Source organism: Fringilla coelebs (assembly GCF_963513975.1).
Source record: "Fringilla coelebs genome assembly, chromosome: 9".
Classification (NCBI taxonomy): domain Eukaryota; kingdom Metazoa; phylum Chordata; class Aves; order Passeriformes; family Fringillidae; genus Fringilla; species Fringilla coelebs.
Window position 1 is genome coordinate 19,308,948 of NC_140067.1, and position 22,370 is coordinate 19,331,317.

The window sequence follows — 22,370 nt, forward strand, 5'->3', positions numbered from 1 at the left end:
AATGTTAAATATCCTATATTGCTGAAAAGATATGGGATCAAATTTCTTTCCAATAAATCTTCAGTTTAAAAAAAATATGCATACAGGTCTGCTTTGTTTTCATCATAACTGTGAAGAATAGTTGAAATAGCAACCACCATCATCTACAAGCTGTTTTTAAAGACTGTCTTGCAGTCTGTTTGCTGAGACTTGGCTTGAGGTTAATTGTGGTTGCTGCAGTTGTGTCTAGCTCTTCATAAATGCTAGCATTAACATATGAAGAAATCCAGTTTGATTTTTAGTTGCAGTCTTCTGAACTAAGAAATTCTGTGCAGCTTCTCCCACTCTTTCACCAGGGAAAGTTCTTGGTTTTCTTTGGTTTAGAGCTTTCTCACCTGCCTGTATTTATTCTCCCAAGGCAAAGATGGACACAGACCTAACAGGTTTTACACACTAAAGTTTTCTATTGGTAAGAGAACTCCTAAGTTTCTGCAAAGTTGAAAGGCAAAATTTAACATCTAATGCACTTACAACAATGTATGCAGTAGGTTTAGTTAATGCACTACAGCAAGTGATGCCACACAGATATCTGGTATTCTTCTTATCCTAGTCAGCAGCCCAAGACTGGTGTGGATGTCAGTGATCTGAATCAAAGGCTTAGGAGTTTCTGGAGGTGTCTGCAGGGTAGAAGCTGATACCAGCAGGTGCAGTTTGCAGCCTCAGGTAAAAGCAGGTCCATGTTCCTGCAGTGTTGTTCTCTGAAGCAATATCGAGTCTAACTACAGTTAAACAAGTCTTAAATAGTCACAGCAATATCTTTATGCTGTTATGCAATTAAAGATGGAATAAAAATGCAAATGCCTGTTTTTTATTTAAGTAGTCCGTTGACATGCATTATTTTCAAAACTGGAACTATCTACAGAGAACAGTTTAAGCATTTCCAATTCCAGAGGATGCATAGTGCCTGTAACAATTAAGGAATGTAGTGGAGCACCCAATTCCACAGTGGACATCTGCTGTAGAGTGCCTGAAGCAATCTTCTCATCCAGAGCACCAACACGAGCGAGGCCAACACAAATTGTGTTTTCAGTAATTTCTGTAAGAAAGAAGATGAAATGTTTAATTTATTGACTAATGATCCTATAATAAGGGAAAAAGTACTCAAAATGCTTAAACCTTAACACTGCTTTCTTAAACCTCCAGTTATTAAATTATTGGAGCGGCCTAGAAAGAAATTTGCTCTTCAAAGAAAATAAAACTTAAGGATGTTGATAAGGAAGAATTCATTCAGGAATTGTGTTCACTTTGAGGAAACTGCTGCTTCTGATTCATTCTGTGTAAAGGATAAAATAAGGGATTTTCAGTTTAACAGCACTGAAGGAATAAGCTTTTTAAATGAGGAGTAGACCTAGATGAATTTGTTAGAAAAAAATTCTGTGACACAACTGCATCAGCTTTGTTAGCTCCTGTGCTTTTACCCTTGGTCTCAATAAACGTTTCACAGTTTGCTCCTGACTAGTGTTAAAAAATCAAGGTGAAAATCACAGTTCTGCATCTTTGGGTTAACCGAGATTCCTGCTGGTGTTCACATAGAGCAGAGTGTGACCAGTCTAAGCAAAAGAGAGCTGAGATTGTTTTTTGAAGCTTGACTGATCTAAAATGCTCAGAATCCTTCTGCCTCCTGCAACTCTAATGGCTCAAAGAGCTCACAGTTCCACATGGATAGAAACAGTGCAGGGTTTCCAGACTGAGGCTTTGACTGTAGCTCCAGGAGCCACCAGTGCAGCTTCATTGATGCTCACTGAACTGTGCTGGGCTCAAGCTTGGCTAAATCCATCTCGTGATTAGGATTTAAGGCAGCCCAAATCCGCTGCAGAGCAGAATTCTGGGAGTCAGGGGAGGGGAGTGGAGTTCAGAGGCTCATCAAGAGGTGTCACTGGAGAGGGGTGGTAGCAGACAGAAGCAGTCCAATCATACCTGGCTTTTCTCCTTGGAGTCTTCTGTTTTGAATAATGGCAAGAAGCTGTTCTGCAGCTTGATTCACACTCATGTAACGTGGTGGCTCATAAATCTTTCTTCCTCTGCAGGGAAGGAAAAGCAGAGAAATTTTACATATAACCTATTTTGTTATCCCCAGCAATCTTGCAGCTTATTTCAAGAGACATCTAGACCTGCAGGTTGAACTTAAACAGGCCCAGTCTCTCAGGCTGGGTCTTTTAGACAAGAGTGGAATTTTTAAAGAATACAGAAATCTGTTTTGCTCTCACCACACCTGTGAAACAGCTGGGCTCCAGCTGCCAGATCATTTAGATCCTAAAAGCAAATTCAGTTGCTAGAAGCAAGATGCAGGTTTTGCAGCTACTCTTGAAGGATGTATTAGACTTAAATCCAAGGGCATACAACTGCTTTTCTGTTAAATGCCCTGTAGACAGATGATTACAGACTAGAAATATATTCTTAAATGAAATGCTGCTTTCTTTGCCAACTGTGGATTCAGTCAAACAGATTTTATTTTGAAGCTCCAGAATAAACAAACCTCAATGATACTGTGAGACTTCACAAATGTTAATTTAGACCAGTTACAGCATGCACAGAGGAGCCATTTATATTCACCACTGTGAAAACATACAGATTGCAGAGATGAGTAAGATGTGGCAAAAGCTTTTTGACTACAGTTAAACGAGCGTAAGAGCATTTTCTGTATATTTCTTATTTAACTCTTTAAGAAGGGTGTTATGTATTCTGTACTTTGCACTGTTCCAGCCAGTGTACAAAGAATAAACTTAGAACACTGTTTCAGATATTAATCTGTTTCAGGAGGTGACAGAACAGTAGAGAAATAACACTTCATTCACCAAGAGGAAAGCCTATCCCTTTCTGACTAAGTGCTTCTCATAGGACCAGTTACAAAAAGATCATGTTCTGCTGCAACTCCATTCAGTTACTGTAAATAAAGCCAGGCCCTATTGCAAGGAACAAATGAGTTTCACTCCTTGTAAGAAACAAAAGACAGTGGCCACCAAGAAGCAGGAGAGAAGAAGGCAGGTAAGTTCAGTATCAGACTATGGGCAAAGAACCTTTGTTCCTTGTACAAAAAAAACCCTTTGTAGGGGCACTATGTGTTTCTATGTATTTTCAAAATGGTGACTCACTTCATGAGATTCTCCAGAGACTGCTCCTTCACTTTAATATCTGTAGAACAAAACACATTAAAACACAACTTTCCTACAAGCTTCTGATTTAGTTTTCTATGTAGGTGAAGCTTTAACAACATTTTAGATATTATTAATATTATTACATTATTATATTTAGCTATTAGAATATGGATCACACTCTACTGTTTCATCTGTTAGTTAATCTCAAAATCCTGTGACTTTATGCATGTGTTTTTACCCAACAATAGGGCAAATTTCACAGATTTCAGAGCAACACAGCCAAATAAAAATCCTGGTAAATATACAAATAGGCATATTTACCATAAGAAAGTTAAATACTAGCACATTTGAGCACACTAGACTACTCTTAAATTGGGACTACTCTTAAATGATGAACACATTATGTCACAGAATGTAAAGCAGTCTGACTGCTCGACAGTGATTACATCACTGCCATGCAGGAACCTGACTTTCATTAGCACTTCCTTCCCGTCCCAATCAAAATTTAGAACAAGCTTCTCTTATTGGAAAATAAAAGGATTTGGACAAAACTGACATAGAGAAGGGGTCAGGTAGGTAAGACTCTTCACAGCTGCAATTTTATGAAACAAATTGACCATAATCTTTCCTAGAGGAATCCAAATGTTACCTGTACTCAAACACTCCTCTTCCCCCCCAAACTGTCATAGAGAAAGCTAGATACATTTTTAACCTTGAATAAGTATACCTTGTTACATAATCAACTTCTAAACCAAAGTGACTCAGATGAAAGGGATTAAAATGCAAAACTCCAAGATTGTAAGTGCCCAGTTTACCAAATTGCTTCTATATCCATGAAATCACCTTCAGTTTAGAAGTTTATCAGCACTAACCTTTTTAATGCCACATTTGCTTATCTGGTGATCTAGTCAGTTGGGTAAACATTCAATACATAAACTACAAGGCAGGAGAGTGGCTGCTGCTCACCAAGTAAGCAGAGGGTGTGCATTCCATTCTGTCTGTTCTTCTCAATCTTGTCAAAGAAGCTCTCTGGCTTCCATGTATCTGTCCAGAACACTATGGAAACAGTTTCTCCAAAATTGTACAACTGTAAAACAGAGCAAATGCAGTAACACACATGAGCAATAAGAAAAAATAAGAGCATTCAATAATGTTAAAGGCCAAGTAATGAACTACCCGTAAAGTTTTTACTGCATTCACCTTTCCAATGCATAATTAGCAACTTTCTATTTCTACTTTCTATTGTTACTCAATTCTGAAGTCCTTTAAAAAGCAAAAACTTTGTAAGATTAGCACCAAAATTATTATTTGTTATTTCTTACTTTGGCTAAGGGTTTTTTATTTCTTACTTTGGTTAAGGTTAGACAGCTTGGAATAATGCTGTAATTTAATGTTTTGATTCTACTGAATTAAATGGCATTTTGCTGAGGATGGAAGCTCTAGCAGGCAAAAGGAGTTACAGTCTAAGGAGATAGTGGATATGAAGATCTGATTGTGCAGGAAGCAGAGAGGTACAACATTGTTTATGCACATATGGAAAGAATGTTGCTATGGAAAGCAGATTCTATGTCAAGCATACTCACTGATTCTATTCTCAGCCTTAACACATTTATTACTGTAAGTCCCTCATCTTGGTGAAGACATTTGAAGCAATAGTCTTGCCAATCATCTCTGGTGATGCAAAAGGGAAAGTCATATGTAACTTAAGGCAGTATTTGGCTTGGAAGTAGTTTTTGCCCTGAAATAGGGCAATGCCATGCATCAATTTTGGTCTATTTAGCTCTGGACTGGAGCTACCCCAGATGGATTTTACAGCTTGCTAATATTCTGTCTGCTCAAGCACACCAGAGAAACAACAGCTACATGAACTATCCTTTTCACTTTCTCTGTACTCCTGGAAGGAAAAGCTGCTTTCCCAAGCCCATGAAAGGAGACAAAGGCACTGTGTGTGCTTTGGCAGAGGACCCTGTATAGAAGCAGCTCTGGCAGCCCTGTGCCATGTGGGGATTCCCCTACACACACTTCTGTTACTGTGGCATTAGGCTGTGGCTTTAACTCCTTTATGCTGGTAGAGCAGAACTTGAATCACAGCAGAAACATGTTTATTTTTAAACTTATTTGAGCTTCTTTTCAAAAGCTCAAATTTTAACCATTCATGCTGATAAAATTTATTCAAAGATTCCTGGAAGTAACTGAAAACATTTCCTCTTTTAAGTATTTCATTCTAGCACAACGACAAGAACACACAGAGTACATTTCACAACCTAAAGGCTCTTCCAGTAAAGTAAATACAGGTTGAACCAAATAAATTGCTCCTGATGTAACTTTCCTGATGTTAGCTATTTCAAGGCTGTGTTCAAGAAAATGAAAAGAAAAATCAAACTATGCTTTGCCTATTTTTCATGTGGCTGCCTAGAACTCATTCCCATTTCGTACCAAATCTGTAGAAAAACTATTAGTACAAGAAATTTCTCTTTCTCCCCTTCACTGTTAGAGCATCTGGGAACAAGATACCTTTAATGTACCTGGTAGCATTCCTGCAATCTTCCAGAAGTGCTGCAATGTCTGATACCAATCTAAGTGCTCCCCATCAGCACCTGAAACCACCTGCAGCCACTTCCCCAAAGCAGCCGTCCTTGCTCAGGACAGAAAGGGGCCTCAATTAACCTTAAATCTTCCTTGCCCCTTGGACATTTTCATAAACCAAGGAAGAAAAACTTCCACCTCTGCCCTTTAGGAAAGGATATGCAGAAATGGGAAAAATATTATCTGTGAGGTATTTTGTTGGGAATCAGAACTCCTAAACCACTCTGCCATATGTTAAGAATGAGTTGGACATTCAACTTTACACCATACAGTGCTAATTCTGATTGTTATCATTCTCTTTTCCATTACTCATTACAAAAATTCTGCATCCTCTTTGCCAACAAGAAGTTAAGCAAATTATCCTTTTCCCTGCCAATCATTCCCTAATCTGTCCTTTGTTTACACGGTTTTGCATTAATACTGAAGCCTGGATGTCAAAAAAGAGTAAAATATTTTTGTCAGAAATGGCCTGTCTATTCAGTAGAAATACCTTCAGAACACCTTCATAAAGCATTGATACCACAGAAAACTGTACTTAGTCTCAAAAAAAATACACCTGATTTCTCAGCAGCTGGAAAGTAGAGAAGTAGTTTCTACACCAATAAGATAGAGTAGGACATATTTTATTAACCTCCTGGAAATGCTTTTGCAGTTTATACCCCTCTACTAACTAAACTTGTGAAGAACAGACATCCTAGGATTAATGTGCACATATTCTTACTTTAAATTACAGAGGGAGGATTACTCCTTTGGGAAGTCCCTGGTACACCATCAATCTGAATGCTGAGAAACTAAAGTAGTAAGTGAAACACCTCTATTGTGCTTGAATACTTATAACCAATTACCTTATAAACACTTCTACAGACACAAAGCAATATTTCTTTCTCATCCAGTATTTGATCTCTGCAGATGTGTGACATTTAAGCAAACATAGGAACTGCTCTTCACCAGGGCAAGCCTGCATTAAGAAGGACATGACTGTATGAGAACTTTAAATGCTCTCCCTGTACCTCATGCAGAATTCAATTTGTTCCTAATTTAATTTCCTCTGCTCTGCTCCAATTTTCACCTTTTGAACTTGTGAATGAAGTATCTGACTTTCAAGAAAAGCCTTGCAGCAGAGAGAACAGTAAATGCCAAAAATTGCAGTACTATCCTAAGGATTCATGAGTTACAGAAGACAGCAGGTCCACTAAATACAAAACCCACTGAAATTAAAGTGCATTCTTTCCACCAACCATAAAAGGCTGCAGAGGTCCCAAAATTCCAGGAATCACGCCTCTCACTGAAATAGAGCTGTCTGACACGTTTGTTAACCATGGAGTGTTACAACACAACTAAGGATTACTGCCATGCTTTGAGACTGTTCAGGATTTTGGTAGGATGATGAGCTGTGTGTATTTCCAGAGATCAGTGCAGCTGTACAGTGGCTGGCACAGCTCTAAAGGGAGAGAGCAGCAAATGAAATTTCACAGCCAACACAGCAGTGTGTGCTGCATTCTACATGAAGCATGTGGGGTTTAGGAGTGAGCAACGTGTGGTCTGTACAAGCCCCAACACCTCAGGCATCACACTTTCACTGATGAGCAGATTTGTTAGAGTGCCTACATTCTGCTCAGGCACAAAAGTGCCAGAATTTCAAAGGGGTGCAGCGAAATGGTTGGACAGATATTTCGTGTTTTCAGCTTGGAAACCAAACTTCTTACCTTCTCCTCAATGCTCAAAAACATCACAGAAAAGTTTCAAAAGGTCCTTTTGAAAGACCTCAGTCTTTGGAAATATCCCTTTCTCCGCACCCTCCCCCCATGCAGTAACTGGCTTAAGCAAAACTCTGTGCGCTCAAATTTTGCAATGCAATAATAGCTCAGGTCAGCAAAGGAAGCCAGCACTCTACTATGAGGCAATGCCCCGCTGCTGGAGTTTTCTGCCTCACAAAATACTGCAGAAAGCTGTTCTTCAACTCACAGTTACATCACCTCAGAACAAGATATAACTTCCTATTTTATTTACACACATGATATGAAAGAATGATTGACAACTTTTGGTGTTTGTTTTCTGTTAGTATTTTAACCTTTCTATTAATGCTATTTCTTATTTTCCTTCTTGTTTATACAAGCAGAATTGATTGAAAATTGAGAGGCCAGAATGAACTGTAAGAGAAAGTACCATGATCTCACCTTGCAAAGCCTCCAAGCAAGTGGAATTTCAATGAAACTGCTGAGCCACTTCGTTAAAGACCAGTTTCAGGTATCTGATATCAGATACCTGAAACTGTCCTGATCAATTGTCCTCACTTGAAATCATGGTGTGGTCAATCACCACAAAAATTTAGGGCATAAAAGACGGAACAAGCTGAGACTAAATAGGGAAATTAAAAAAGGAAGATCCATCATCCCCTCTAAAAAGTACTAAAGCAAGCAGGAGAGAAGATGCAAAATAATATTAAAGGTCAGTTGGCCAACAGCTGCAGAGAAATCAAGAAGTAAACATTTCAAAACACAGACATCTATTTTTACAGCATCTTTCCCAGAATTATTGCTGTATCAGCTTCAACAGTGACACAGCAATTTTTCACTTTTGAACTTATCTCCTTTCCTAACATTTCAAATAGCTTCAGAACTAGTCACATGTCTGGTTCTTCCCAAAAAAAAAGAGTTACTGCATTCTTCAGACCTGCCACCATACACAACCAAACACCTGAGACCTCATAGGGCTGAAATGCTACAGAGCTATGTTCTGGTCAGAGGTTACACTGCAGATAGTTCTCACAGCAAAGTGAATTATGGAAATTCACTCTTCTCAGCCTAACCACAACCCACTGGTAGGAACTAAGAGGCTTTTTATCCCAAGACTATTCCTCAATGGATTTAGAGACTGCAGAGCACCTTGCATTATCCCAGGTTTCTTCCTGATAGATCTCAATGAGCCTACCCAGAAAAGCTAAGATATATTTTCTTTGTCTTTGCCATAGGGGTTCTGAGATGCCCTGTGATGCTATGCAATGTTCATCCTCAAAGATAAGGAACCTGAGTCAGGCTTTTCCCTTTATTCTCCCTAACCAGTTAACAACCCTTCAGACCACACACATCAAAGTAAAGGGCTCCTGCTGTTCTTTGTGTTATATATTGTTGCTTGATAGCTTAAAAAGTAGTGCAATTATCAACAAAGAGGTAGCAAGAATCACTCAATCTTTGTTTTTGCTTGGTATTGGCCATATGAAACAACCACAAGCCTAGCTCTACCCCTTTACATGACCTTATTTAGTATCACACACCTTTAGCAACTTAAAATGCCTCTCATGAGAGCCTTCGAATGAAACTGAAATGTTTTACCATTCACCTATATGTGGCTTTGACTCCTTTCTGTACTGCAAGCTAAGAGATTGCCCTAGCAGTCCCAAAAACTTCCAGTCCCCTTACTACATCCAGAGAGAAAGGAACTGTGAAGAAAACCCATTTGGCTGAGGGAAACCCACTCCATATAATTGCAGTCTTCAGAAGGCAGCTGAGACAAATCACATAAAATCAGTTGAAGGGACAAGCACGTTTTGCTTTGGCCGCCTCTTGGATCTGCTTAGGAAATAGCCACTCCACAAGCAGAACAAAATTCAGCTATCAAAATACTGAAAAAGCAAACTTGCATAGGAGAGGATTCACCCCCCAAGGTAATGTCACCTTATCTTTAAAAACCTTCTAAGATTCTTTCTGTCAATATTAAGCAATGTTTCCTTCCTGCCCTGAAGGTGACTTGGGCTACTAATATGAAATGAAGATATCTAAAAGAAAAAAAAACCCAAACCTGATTAAATAGATATTTCTGGGTCATGTTTGCTGGTGACAAATAGCACTAAGCTGGACAGCAATTGTGAATAATGAAATAGTGTGACTAGCACTGATTTAACCTTTAATTGGCTTAAGAAACAAATGCCAACTTCTTAAAGGCTCAGAAGCTGTTAGTAACTGAAAAAAACAGTGATGGAAAACAGTTTAACAGTCAGTAATTTTGTGTAAAGTCCCTCCCATTAGAGCAGAGTGTTTTTAAGATTAGGGCACACAGACAGGGTGGGACTCAGAGGCTCCACTCCTGCAGCTACTACAGGGTTTCTATTTGACTATGAGCACAGTAATTATGATAGCATCCTTCAGCTTCTTCATCTTTGACACTGGAAATGTACTCACCTGTTCAGTAAAAACTCAAAAATAACACAGTAATCATTGCTTTTGCATTTGAGTGTGTCATGGTTTTACAAGTGACCAGCTGCTAGCAAAAAGGCTATTTTCTATTTTCTATTTTATTACTGTAATTGTCTTACAAGAATTAAATGGACTGCAAACAAAAAACCTGAGCTGCGTCACTGAAAGAAACAAGGGCACATGCAGATGTTTGTTCTGAAGCTATTCAGCTGGAAAGTGGGTACATCTCAAAAGAAAGGCAGGTCTTTGCTGTAACATGTTTTTCCTAGCTACCCAACCAAATGCTTTCAGAACAAGCAACACCATTCAGAAATGAGCATCTCATTTTAGCCTTTTATCGCATCCTGTGACTTGCCTCCAGCTTTGCACTTCAGTTCTCAATCTTCTTTCTTTATATTAATGCCATGATCTCAAGCCATTTCAAGTTGCATCATTCCTTCATATGCACCACAGGCCAGCGTAATGCAGAATCTTCCAGATGTGTTTGACCACGCGCAGTTCTACTCCAAGGACACATTACCAGCACTGGGTCAGAGAGAATTCTGTCCTGAGAGCACCACTCTGGCCAGTCACTTTCCCAAACCAACCCAGATGTCATGCATATCAGAAATGAAGGAGAAATATGCAAATTAGAGATCCTCATTTTCCTGCCTCTTTATTCTAGGGCTAATAGCCTTAGCAATCAGCCCTATTCTGAAAAACAGAGTGGGCACAGGTACAGCCTGTGCTTCCCTGGCAGTGTCTGCAGACACCAAAGTGCCTGACTGTCCTCACTGGTGGTTGCTCCCCACTACAACAGGAGTCAGAGTGAGAAACACACTCGCGTGGCAGACTCCAGACAAAGGACGTGAACTTGCAGAGAACATGCTAAGAGGCACTGACTTAGAAGCATGTTTCTTGGCTTCTCTCCTATAAATGTATTCATTTGTTTTTAAGGGAAAACAGCTTTTTCAGCCTTAGAAAGAAAGAATCTGTTCCAGTGATGCACAGCAAAAACAGTGTAAAAGAGAGAGGCACAGCAAATCACAGAGCCTTATGCACAGTCAGACTACCACTTTGCTAAGTTATACTATACCAGCACAACTTATCAGACTGTGAGAGCTTCCAAGAAGTTTAATTTTCAAAATTAAAACCCCACTTGTTTTTTCAGTATTCCAAAAGAGCTTCACTAATTCTGTTACATGAGGAGGACAGATAAAAAAAAAGTATTTGAAAATAGATATGCACCACTCTTTATTATTTGGCAAGAACTACAACTATGGAATGAAGGTAACAAACCATCACTGATGCTGTACCACCTTCCCTAAATCACTGTACAGGAAAACTGCACAGTACCAGAATGTTGTTGGCTGCACAGAAACATTGCTCTGATGACCAGACATTCTTTTGTGACCAGACTGTGCTGTAGCTGCATTTCACTGACAGCCTAATCAGCAGTTACAGCTCGCTACGCACATGGCTCTCTGAACGGCATATAAAGGTGTTTCCTGTTTTTCTCTGCTAAGAAAGAGAGAGTTTGTATCACAATCAGATTAAAACAAGAAAAAAAGCAAAGCCTTTTCTGTGGTGAAGCAAAAGAGGAATCCCTCCTATACCTGACAGGAACTTTAAAATTTGAGACACAATAACCCCAAAATTAAATTGATGGCAGGAGACAGCCATGGAACGTAAAGGCTTTTGAAAAAAATGATAAACTTCCAACACAACTCTAGTTAATCAAAGGCTACTTTTTTGTAAGATACACCTCACTTGCTGTTTATGCCAGTAATGAGTAATCAAGACTTTAATGTACAGCTGGTTCTATTCAGCCCGGTAATGCAATCACTATTTCCTAAAATGCCTTATACGACAACAGGAATGTGGACTCAGGAGAAGGCAGCCCCTCCCAAGCCAGAATGGAAAAGGGGACTAATGCCAGAGTGAATAACATCACATTTCCTTTATGGTCTGCTCCCTCCAGCAAGGGATAAGGAAATAGCAATCTAATCTCCAAAACTCTGCATATGTGAATAACCTTATGCACTGTTTATAGTATACTCATGTTAGGTTTTTGGCCATCTGTTTTAGTTAACCTAAAAGCTGTATACTGCTCCTTCCTATGCCTGGCTGAACTGTGGGGGAAGCAAACCTTCAGAAAACTTAAAAATCTCTTTGGGCCTTGTATCTTCCTTCCTAATGAACGTAAGAGAACAGTAAAAAAAAGAGCAAGTAGTAGAAACTACTTGTCAACAACCTGACAGCAGAAGCAAACTTTGCACCACCATCAAGCCAAAAGGGGAAGGGTGAGCCCCAGCCACAACTCTTGTTTTACCCACCCTGCTAAGTGCAGTGATGCGACAGCTGTTATTTTACATGTAGATTTTAGACACCAAGAAGCCTATTTCCTTTCTGAAAGATAATTTTGCCCAACTCTTGCAGCAATAGGCAGGTATCACTAAGAAGGTGCTCACAAGAGAATTATAAAGAGTGTGAATGCTGTGCAACATTCCCTTTAGCTAACGGGACAGGTGTCACTGAATTTGGATTTGAACAGGGTGCTCAGATTTCTAATCAAAACGAAAGATAACCCAAACTCATTGCAACAGATTTTCTGCTGTTGGCCAGCATTACTATTTGAATGGAGTTTGGAGTATTTGAGGTAGTCAGTGGAAATTTGAATGTACCAAGAGTTTGCTGAAATTAAAAAAAAAAGTATATTCTTTTGTGTACTGCTAGGAAGGAATTCCTCCTTCAGTGATGGAAAGTTATTGTTCAAACCCCCAACTCGTCTGTAGTACATTTACACTCCTGTCCTTGCTTTTGTCTTTTGTAAAGTGGGAACTTGGTTTCAGGTCCCCTACACAGGGAACCATTCTGAACCTTGAGAGGCAGGTTCTATGTTAAAGTGATGAATGCAAACAAGAGGGGGAAGCCTCATCTATTTTGTATGTGATTAGTTATGATTTATACACTGCCACAGTATCTTTCATGAACCTATATATGTGTAAAAGGAAATGTTCTCTTGGGGAACATTAGATCTTTTCTACTTTAGCCATTCAAGGTGCACAAAAACTGTCATTTGTTTTATTAGTCCTTGGCTAAGCAAATCCCTCCTCCCTCATCAGATTGGCAGAAAGTGAAGACAGATCAAATTTATAAGAGAAAGAGTGCATCATACTCAGGACCTTGGAATTATAATCTGAGTTGGACATATATACAGGCTTGTGCATGTACTTCTTATATGACAAGATCAGCATAGTTCTCTACAGGATAACAACCTTACTCAAGCATAAAGCTATCAGGTATTACCTGATTCCTGATTTTACCATCAGTAGTAGAAGGAAGCCAACATGAACAAAGCTTCATCTGTAAAATAACTTTAAATACCAAAGGCTCCTGGGGCAGAAGGAAGTTAGAAAGCAGAAAAGAACAGAAGTGTTACTATTCATTTTCATATGAGTTCATCAAAAGGGGCTTTTGCTGACATGTGGCATGCTAAAAGGAAGTGTTAAAAAATTCTAAGATTATGTGTACAGTTGGTACAGATCTTCAAAGATGGGATTGCAACATGCACTGCCACAGCAGTAGAAGAGCTCACCAATTCTAAACTTAGCAGTTGTAAAACAACATATATGCATACACAAAAATCTTACCTGTAAACCACAGCAGCCCACTGCATTCATTATTGAAGCATTATGAATGACCTTGTAAGGAATCCCCAATTTTACTGCACGTAGCACTAAATCACTGTGTGTTGTGGCCCTGTGGTAAGAAAAGGAAGGAATTAAACATTGAAAACATGGTGTTACCAAGTATTACTATCACTATAGTTTGTTTTGGAATAAAATTAAATCCTTCACAACAAGGACAATGTAGAGGCGGAAAAATGGCAACAATATCCTAGAGGTTACAGGAAAATAAAAACTCCAGTAAGGCTTCCACATGTCATCTTCCCCAGCTAAAATGCCATGCATGCTTAGTATGGTACAGCCCTTTGCAGCTTTCTGGCATCATTAGAACTGTAACACTATTACAATGTTACTTTATAAAGTAGCCTTGGCAAGTACTTGAAAAGGGAAGTTCCATGTATCCTTTGTCTTCTGAAGGTGTCTGTTGAAGGTGCATTGAACTGTAAGGGTCAACTGTGTTTGGTACAAACTTCCACAAAACTCCAGGATTTTGTTACTGGCTGCACAGCCAGGCCCTCTCCCATCTGCACCAGTGTGCACCAGGAAAGCCCCATGCTCAGACAAGAACTCTGAACAGACAGAAGTGAACTGCACGTTTACTTAGAAAAAACATCCTTAGACTAAATCAATTTTTCTAATGTTTAATCCAGATTACTCAAATTAACAATGCCTAAAAATGAGTGATAAAGTTTATTCTGAAAGAGTTAAGAATATTAAAGTTTCAAACAGAGTTAAGTTCAGCTCCAGGTCAAAGGCTGAATAAACACATTGCAGTGATTGACTGCTGCAAGAATTACTCGGTTTGTAGTTAAGCAGTTGAGATTAGAGCCTTTCTAAAATGGTCAGTACATACAGATTAAGCCAATCTTTGAACTGCAACACTGTTTACATACGTATTTTGCTTGTATGTATGCTTATATGCATGTGAAAAATGAAAATTCACCTACTTCTTGCCTAAATTTGTCAGACCTGATCAATGACTTTAGACATCTCATTCCCAAGATGAGACCACACACTTCTGTGTAGCCATTCCAAAGAAGGAAGGAAAGAAATAACATATGGCCATCAGAACAATGAACTAGGAAAATTGCTTTCACCCTAGCCTCGTTCAGTTACCCTAACAGAATTCCCCTGGTTCTAGCCTGATAATTTCAGTGCTGTGTGTCTGACTAGCAACCAGTCAGCAGATCAGGTGCTTCAGACTGGAACACAAATGTGGCAGCAGCTGGCAAAGCTGTAAAAATCAATATTTTAAAAAAGAAATCAATTTCAGTGGCAGAAAAAAAATGAGGAATGAGAATTTGGGAAATCTGACACCCCTATACAAACAGGCTCCCAGACCCAGTAGAAGGCAGTAAAGTGATCTGAACCAATACTTTAGTTACTATACAAACATTGCTCCTGACTTCCAGAAGCAAAGGGGATTTAAGAATGTCTGCTCTGAGGAGACTGGTTTTACAGCCTTGTGTTATTCCCTGCACATATAAAGGACAAGGAGCACTGGAGGATTTTGTGGTTATGCTAATACCAACCAAGGCATCAGCTGGCTTTATTCACTGAAATTTGCTCCAGCCAGTATTTTTTTCTCCCAACAGATCTGTCTATAATGACTGTAGCTAAAGGCAGAAGTGCCCTTATGGGCACTCAGCTAATACCAGGAAACGTTTCATGGAGTCATCCCTCCACAACCAAAACTACAGCAGTATTTTCTATCACTGATACCGAGGTTAAGTTTTATAGTTAGTGCAGTAATAATATAGATGTTAACACCAGCCTAGAGTGGTGGACTTTCCATTGTACTACTAAGAGCTAAGAACATAAACATTTAGAGAGAAGCAACTCCTTCAAAAAAAAGGGTCGTTTTTAACAATAACATAGTATGTTAACCAGACCTGAAGTATTTTGACATTGAAACTTATGATAACTGAGGCAGATCAGAATACTGCTTACAAGTAACAGCTACATTTCAATCCATGTAATTTGCTTTTTTCATCTTGTGTACTTGTATCAGTCACTGGATCAGAGCACAAGGGTACAGGTAACATGGCTCTACACTCTGCACGAATTCTAGTTTGAATGCAAACATGGACTGCAAGTAGAATCAATATTTCTGAAATACAGAGTCATCTGCCCATAATTAGTTTAATATAATATTCTCTTGCCAATTGCCTTCAACCTGTATTTACATAAATTATCAGCTTTTGACAAATGTGCCCATTGCTCCTTTTTTCATAAACTCCATTTTTTCTCTCAGAAATAAGGTACCCAGATTTCATTTTTCTTGTGCCCCTTAACACCGTGGTATAAATCTTGCATCACCAGCTGGAGATGAAAAACTCTTCTGCATGGCTTGACATTACAGATTGATGATGCCTGACCAAAGAGACAGAAGGAGATCCTTCTGGTCATAGAAAAAGCCTATACTTTCCAGCAGGAATAAAAGTGGAAACAAAAGGCCTAATAAACCAACAGGAGAAGACATTTATAATGACATAAGTGATTTATTAAAGCAGATTATACAACCAATAATCTGTATTGATTCTAAAACAACTGACTATAAAAGCTGCAGCTTATAAGTGCAAACAGTAACTAAAAGAATATTCTTCCAAAACAGCACATTTCTTATTTATGTAATAGCATAGAATTTCTTCTGTTAGCAGACAAATCATGAGGCAAAGCATTTGTTATAAAAGGTAGCACAGAGAATAAAATGATAACAAATGAAATTGTAAGTATCTGCTGAAGGAAAGATTCATACATTCTGGAGCGTCCACATTCCATTCTATAATAGACATCTGGGCAAGGAAACTCCAAAGCAAGATAATGTGTAGACAACTGTATATTTTTAATACAATAAGGAATATACAGACATAGAAGTGTTTCTGGTCTGAAAATCAGTTCCCTCAAAAATAACTACAGTTACAGAGTTGGCTTCTTCCTATTAAAAAAAAAGAGTGATGAAGCTATAAGTAAAATGTTGCTCTGTCTTACCCAAAAGGATCACCAACCACAAGAAATGCAACATCACAAACATCAGCTTCTTTTAAAAGGCTATCTGCTTCTTGTTCCACCATTTCTCGGTCAGCCAAAATCAATTCTTTTCCATAAAAGTCTTCCTAGAAATTGAAATTAACAAACATCAAAATAAGACACTTAGGAAGGTTTTTGTATGTCTCTGGGTGCTCACTCAGGAACACAGCCAATGGACACTGGAATAGGTAACTTCATTATTCTCCCCAGCAGCCTGCCCCATGTCTTGGAGAACCTCACCTCTGCTTGCAAGAGCACCTGAACTTTCCATAAAGCAGCTCCTGAGCTGAGAAAAATTAGTGAATGTGAACTTTATTCTGACACTGACTTGGTGTTCCATGGTTTCTGTGTCAGTTGAGCAGCTCAGTCCCACCTGCACTGAAGGTACCTGGGTGGACTCCAGGCAAAGTTAAATTAACTTGCTGTTGTAAGGCATCCCCTTTCCCAGCCTGAGACTAGTTCTTAGGCTACTTACAGTACTGGCACCAAACCAGGTACAAATACCACACTACCTACACCACAACCTGCTCTCTCAGATTTTTCCTTAGTACATTTTAGCTAACCACATCTAAGGAATGGCTTCATATTAATCATTCATCTTGAGTTCTCTTTAAGAAGTACTTTACCAAGTATACAGGTAAACATGTATTTGATCCTGTCCTTTATTTTTCTTCAGCAGCTCAGTAATCATTGTGTCTTTTTGTACATTTTAAATGCCTTTATTTCCAGAATCAACTTCACACATGTAAATGAAACTTCAGTTAGTTCTAGAACATGTTTTCTGATCATACTGAAAACATCTGCCATGTTGTGTCACCATGCATTTTACACAATATTTACATGAATAAAGTTTTTTTCCAGTGCAAAGACCAAGCAAGGTGTTTTTGTTCTAAGTAGTAATCAGCAAATTTGTGTGGTATTACAAACACTAATAAATTGATAAAACCGTTGAAGTCAGTTATCACCCAGAAAGTTTTTCCTCTGACTTTTGTGACTTCTTTGCCCACAAAGAACAGTGAATTGATGAGAGAACTGTAACACCTGTATAGAAGTGGAGTGGTGCTTCCATAAAAAAATCCATCCCATAGTGACAGTAATAGGTATGGGACCTCTGCTACCAGGCTACATGCCCTTCCCTGAATATGAGTTCCTGCCCATTTTTGAGTAGGTTTTCCTAACTGTATAAAATCAGGATATTATTTTCCTTGTGAAACAGCCTGCAATCTGTACAGATTCAACAGAGAGGGGACCAAATAAATGCGTAAGCAAATCTTCCATCTGTGATTCTGAACCATTGAAAGTCACCCTGGAGTAATGCTGAGATCTGTACTGAACCAACTGCAGCAAATTTTGACACCCCACTGGTTTTCATCAGCTCAGATGCACATCAGGACAAGGGGAGCTGGGCTGTAAAGCAGAGCACTCCATAACACCACAGATCCCTTCCTGTGGGCTGCCACTGCACCAGCCTGGCTTGGGCCCAACACTGTGAGCAAATGCACGCTCCAGAACAGATTGGGTCAGTCCCAGGAACACACCTTCCTGTTTGGCTTCATCCAAGGGAATCTATTTGCATGCTTTGAGACTGCTCCACAATGCTAATCAAAGCATGCTAAGTAGAGAATATATAAAAAGTAAAATGTAGACTCACTGGGAGGTCACTGGGTCCAAACAGTTCTTTTGCTAAACTTAGGACCAATTTGGATGGTCAAAATCAAATAACTTTCAATATACATTTTAGGCCATCCCAATAAACAAGCAAATCTTGTCATTTCAATTTTATGACCTCATTTTAATACCATCAACAGAGAAGGATTTCTGGGAACTCTCTGCAAGCAAAGATCTGCTCTTTACTTCTTGAGAGTTTTCCTCTAACTTTTCATGCTGCTTAGGAAAGAATGACCATCAGATTAGTAAATAAACTATTCAGCATTGTCACTTGTATGTTTACCAGGCTGTATTATAAACACTTGGTTATTAAGTCCTATATTCCCTCTCAGGTGTTTAAGGTAAGACAACATTTTTACTTGTCAGCATTTTCCTGTTAAGTGTTTTATTTTCAGATGGATAGGAATCCATTAATTTTTCTATTGATAGCAAATGCTCATTTTGAAAAGTAAAAATCTCCAAGTAATCCTTTCCATTTAGCAGTTTTCCAACTATCAAACAACCACAAAGAACATTTTGTTTTGAATGGACTGACTACAATTTAGACTGCTTCAGTGTACTGAAAAGAAACATAAACCACAGAGCATATCTTCATACTGCAGATAAACTAGAGATGCTCCAAATATTCTAGCCTACCTTGAATATGGAAACCATGTAATGCTGATTACAAGCTATAGGTCTCACATGCTCTATGTATCTGCAGCTCTGCATACAGGTACATCATGGCCATACAGCACCAAGGCAGCATGAGCTTATTCAGAAGCAAGATCTCTGGTCTGTGGGCAGCTATGCTATTTTTTGTATTATTTCTGCATTAAACTTCATCTTTCTGTGACCATCTGTGACCTCCTCAGAGTTACAATTTGCACATTTTTACTACCCTTGTCTTCCACGAGGTGTGTTTACTAACAAAAACTTTATCTCCACGTTGTCCAACAGCCCATCTCTGACTGAACTGTGCCTGTTCTGGGAATCCCACCTGGTGAGGCGGCTTGGCCCACGAGGAAATGTGACACAGTTAAATATTGCTATTCCAAGCAGGCATGCCCTAACACCTCAGGCTGATACAGAGGCGCAGGGCTTCAGAACATGTGTTCTTGTATATGACTTTTGGGCAGGGCTTTTTTTGGTTTTGTTTTTAAACAGATTAGACACTTTCTGACCAAGTCCTCCAGTATCTCAGGGTTTGCACGTATTGGTAGGTTTTGAGATGAAAACTAATGCCAACGGTTGTAGGAACACTTTATTTTTGCTGCAGTCTCCTTGCAAGGTAGCAGAACAATTTCTCCGAGAAAACACGGTATGTGAAGGTCACGTACACATTTCTCCCGAGAGCGGGCACCGCTCGTTTCTCCCACGGGCCCACCAGCCCCAGCACACCCCCGGCTCCGCGGCACCAGAGGCCTCGGGCCCTGTGGCGGACCTACCAGCGCTTCCTTGCCCACGGTGAGCACGGACGTGTAGGCCTCCAGGTACACCCTGCGGCAGCGCCGCACCGCCTCCAGCCCCTTCACCGTGATGTCCTTGGCATCGCCCAGGCCCAGCCCCACCAGGTACAGCATGCTCGGGGAGCGCGCCAGCTGCCACCTGCCTCACGAGGGAAAGGGAAGCGGCTTCAGCAGGGGCGCCGCACGCCCCACCGCTCGCTGGGACCCGGTTCCAGTCCGGGGACAGCCTGGCTCCCAGCTGCTCCTTTCCCGGCTCCCGGCCGCTCGTTTCCCGGCCCCTAGCTCTCCATTTCCCGGCTCCTCTCGCCCGGCTCCCGGCTGCCCGCGCCGCCGTTGGGGCGCAGGGGCCGCCGGGAGTTGTAGTCTCGGGCCGCAGCCGGGTTATGGCAGCGGCGGGCAAGCCCGGTCCGGGCGGTGTCCCCACGGTGCCGGTCGCCAGCGGCCACAGCATCCCGGTGCTGGGGCTCGGTAAGTGGCGGCGGGCCCGCCCAGAGCCCGCCTCCCTGCCAGAGGCGTTGTGAGAGGGCGGGGGTCACCCCGGGGTCCGGCCTGGCCGGCTCGGCAGGTTCGGCGCTGCCCTTGGCCCGCAGCCGGACTCGCCTCAGGGCAGCCCGGACCGGAGCCTCCTGCCGAGCTGCCCGCGCTGAGCCGGGCAGGCCCGGTGCTCTCCCGAGAGCCCGTGTGTTCCTCCGAGAGAAAGCCCCTGTGCTGCCGGGTGAAGCTTCGTGCTCCTGCCACGTGCGGCCGCCTAGGCGTGCTGGGGAGCGCTGTGCTCGCAGCACGGCAGCACCGCTCCCCTCCCACCTGACCCGCCGCCATGTGCGGTGTTCTATGTTCTAGTGACTCGGGTGTGTCTTCTTCGGAAGCCTGGGAGAAGGCTTCTGTTCAGGGCAGACTCTCATGATAGAATGAACCTTACTCCACCTATTGAACTGAGATCCTCTGTAGGAATCTCAGCATCTGTGAGGCACAAGGTTGTTGATGATAATGATGAATATTTAATGCAGCTGTCTCTTACACAGTCACTGTGCAGTGAGCAAAATGGCTTATGTTGATCAAGAATTACTGGGTTTTTTCTTTTGCTGTTTTTTGGTTGATTATTTTAACCTGTAACATTTATTACCAATTTACTTTTTTTGGAGATATTTTATAAAATTAGGAAAAAAATAATGTAAATAGTCTATTTTAAAGAATGGACTTGATTGTCTTATACCCATTGTTTCAGTATATGCTGAACTGTGCTTCAGTCTACAGAACCACCTTTTTATTAGAAGCTGTAATATATTTCTTGGGTTATGGGTAGAACAAACTGACTAGAAAGCAGACATGCAGAAAGACTCCTTTGTACTCTCCACCCAATAGCTGTTCCCTGTCCTTTTGCTGTGTTGGAAAGTTCTGAGTAGTTTATTGTTATGCCTGAACTCATTCCACAGTAAATGGATAGTGGCATACAAGAAAATCAAGTTTGAAGTTTTCTGGCCCTGTAGCTTCTGCCAGGTATGGCTTTCCAGGAGCTTCTCTTGGCTTTCAAGGAACTTCTCTTGACTTAGAGTGGTGGTGTTGTCATGAGCAGGATTTGGTTCTTTGATTTCACTTGCTAGAGTAACACTTCACTTGCTAGAGTGACACTTTACATACTGCTTTATACGGTCTGCAGATCTTTGAGGATTGTGTAAAAGACAGGAACCAGTCAAGTAATTTTAAGAAATTGTTGATATGAGCTGCAAAATGCTGAGAATTTAAAAAAAGAAGGGAGGAAAAAAAAAAGGTGAAGACTTGCCACGCTTGCATTTGTGGCCAAGCTATAAATACCACAGTATGCAGCCCAACACAATGGGATCTTTATGGTAGCTGTTCTCACTTAACTTCTTTTTTCCACATTATTGGTTTATTTTTGTTACAGTCTTACAGCATTAACTAATATTTGCAGTGCAAAAAAATTTACTGGGCTATGAAGTAGAGGCAAACTTTCTTAAATGAGAATGCATTTTCTGCAAGGCCATTTTCTGCAGGATTTAAGATTTGTTTACCATTTTTTATCCCTCTGAACAGACCTAATTGTCTGGTGCCTCAAAGACAACTTTAATAGATACGGATGTTGCATCTGTTGCTAGATAATCTTTCTAAAAGCTTCAGAGGGATAAATAAAAGAGATAAATATGCATAAAGGTGGTTTCAATTGTCCAGTTGTGCCACCTGGAAGGCAGCTCAGATAGCTTTGCATGTTATTTTGAGGTGATGAAACCCCTTTTGTAGTATCTGAGAGCTGAATTAGGAGATGGGTAATTCACTTTCTGGGGCTTTGTGCTCTGGTTTAGACCATTCTTAGTGAGAAGGATCCATTTCCATTAAAATCTCTTGTGAGGAGGACGAATTTTTACACCAGAGAAGGCCATGGAGTATGCAAAATTTGTGTTCAGTCTGAAGGGTTACTTGGAATAACATTCCAAATTGTGTACATCCAAAATTTCCTATCTACTTAGATGCGTATTCTTAGTGTCTTGTGTCTGGCAAGAAGACCAGTCTACTAGCAATGGTAAAACAAGATTACTTGCCTGAGACACCAAGCAATTATATTCTAAGGCAGCTCACCTTTATGTTAGAAATATGTTGTATGGCTAAAGTTTTAATTACAGATTAAAA

The 22,370-nt window shown here is 40.4% G+C and overlaps 2 protein-coding genes across 4 annotated transcripts in view; one reads left to right on the forward strand and one right to left on the reverse strand.

Annotated features, from left to right (window-relative positions):
- Positions 1–851: 851 nt before the first annotated feature.
- Positions 852–20,040, reverse strand: DPH5 (diphthamide biosynthesis 5; the record flags this gene model as incomplete). Its single annotated transcript, XM_084211009.1, has 7 exons — positions 19,707–20,040; positions 16,573–16,697; positions 13,546–13,654; positions 4,101–4,221; positions 3,132–3,171; positions 1,957–2,060; positions 852–1,075 (listed from the first exon to the last, which is right to left on the reverse strand). Exons 1-7 carry the CDS (start codon positions 19,839–19,841, stop codon positions 852–854), a joined length of 858 nt encoding a protein of 285 aa, XP_084067135.1. The 5' UTR covers positions 19,842–20,040.
- A 66-nt stretch (positions 20,041–20,106) lies between these two features.
- Positions 20,107–22,370, forward strand: part of LOC311156777 (putative oxidoreductase ZK1290.5) — a 44,711-nt gene continuing 42,447 nt past the window's right edge. For all 3 annotated transcript variants that reach the window (XM_084211005.1, XM_084211007.1, XM_084211006.1), the window contains exon 1: positions 20,107–20,195. In XM_084211005.1, coding sequence (XP_084067131.1) covers positions 20,111–20,195 — 85 coding nt within the window. In that variant the 5' untranslated portion in view covers positions 20,107–20,110. The remainder of the gene's footprint in view (positions 20,196–22,370) is intronic.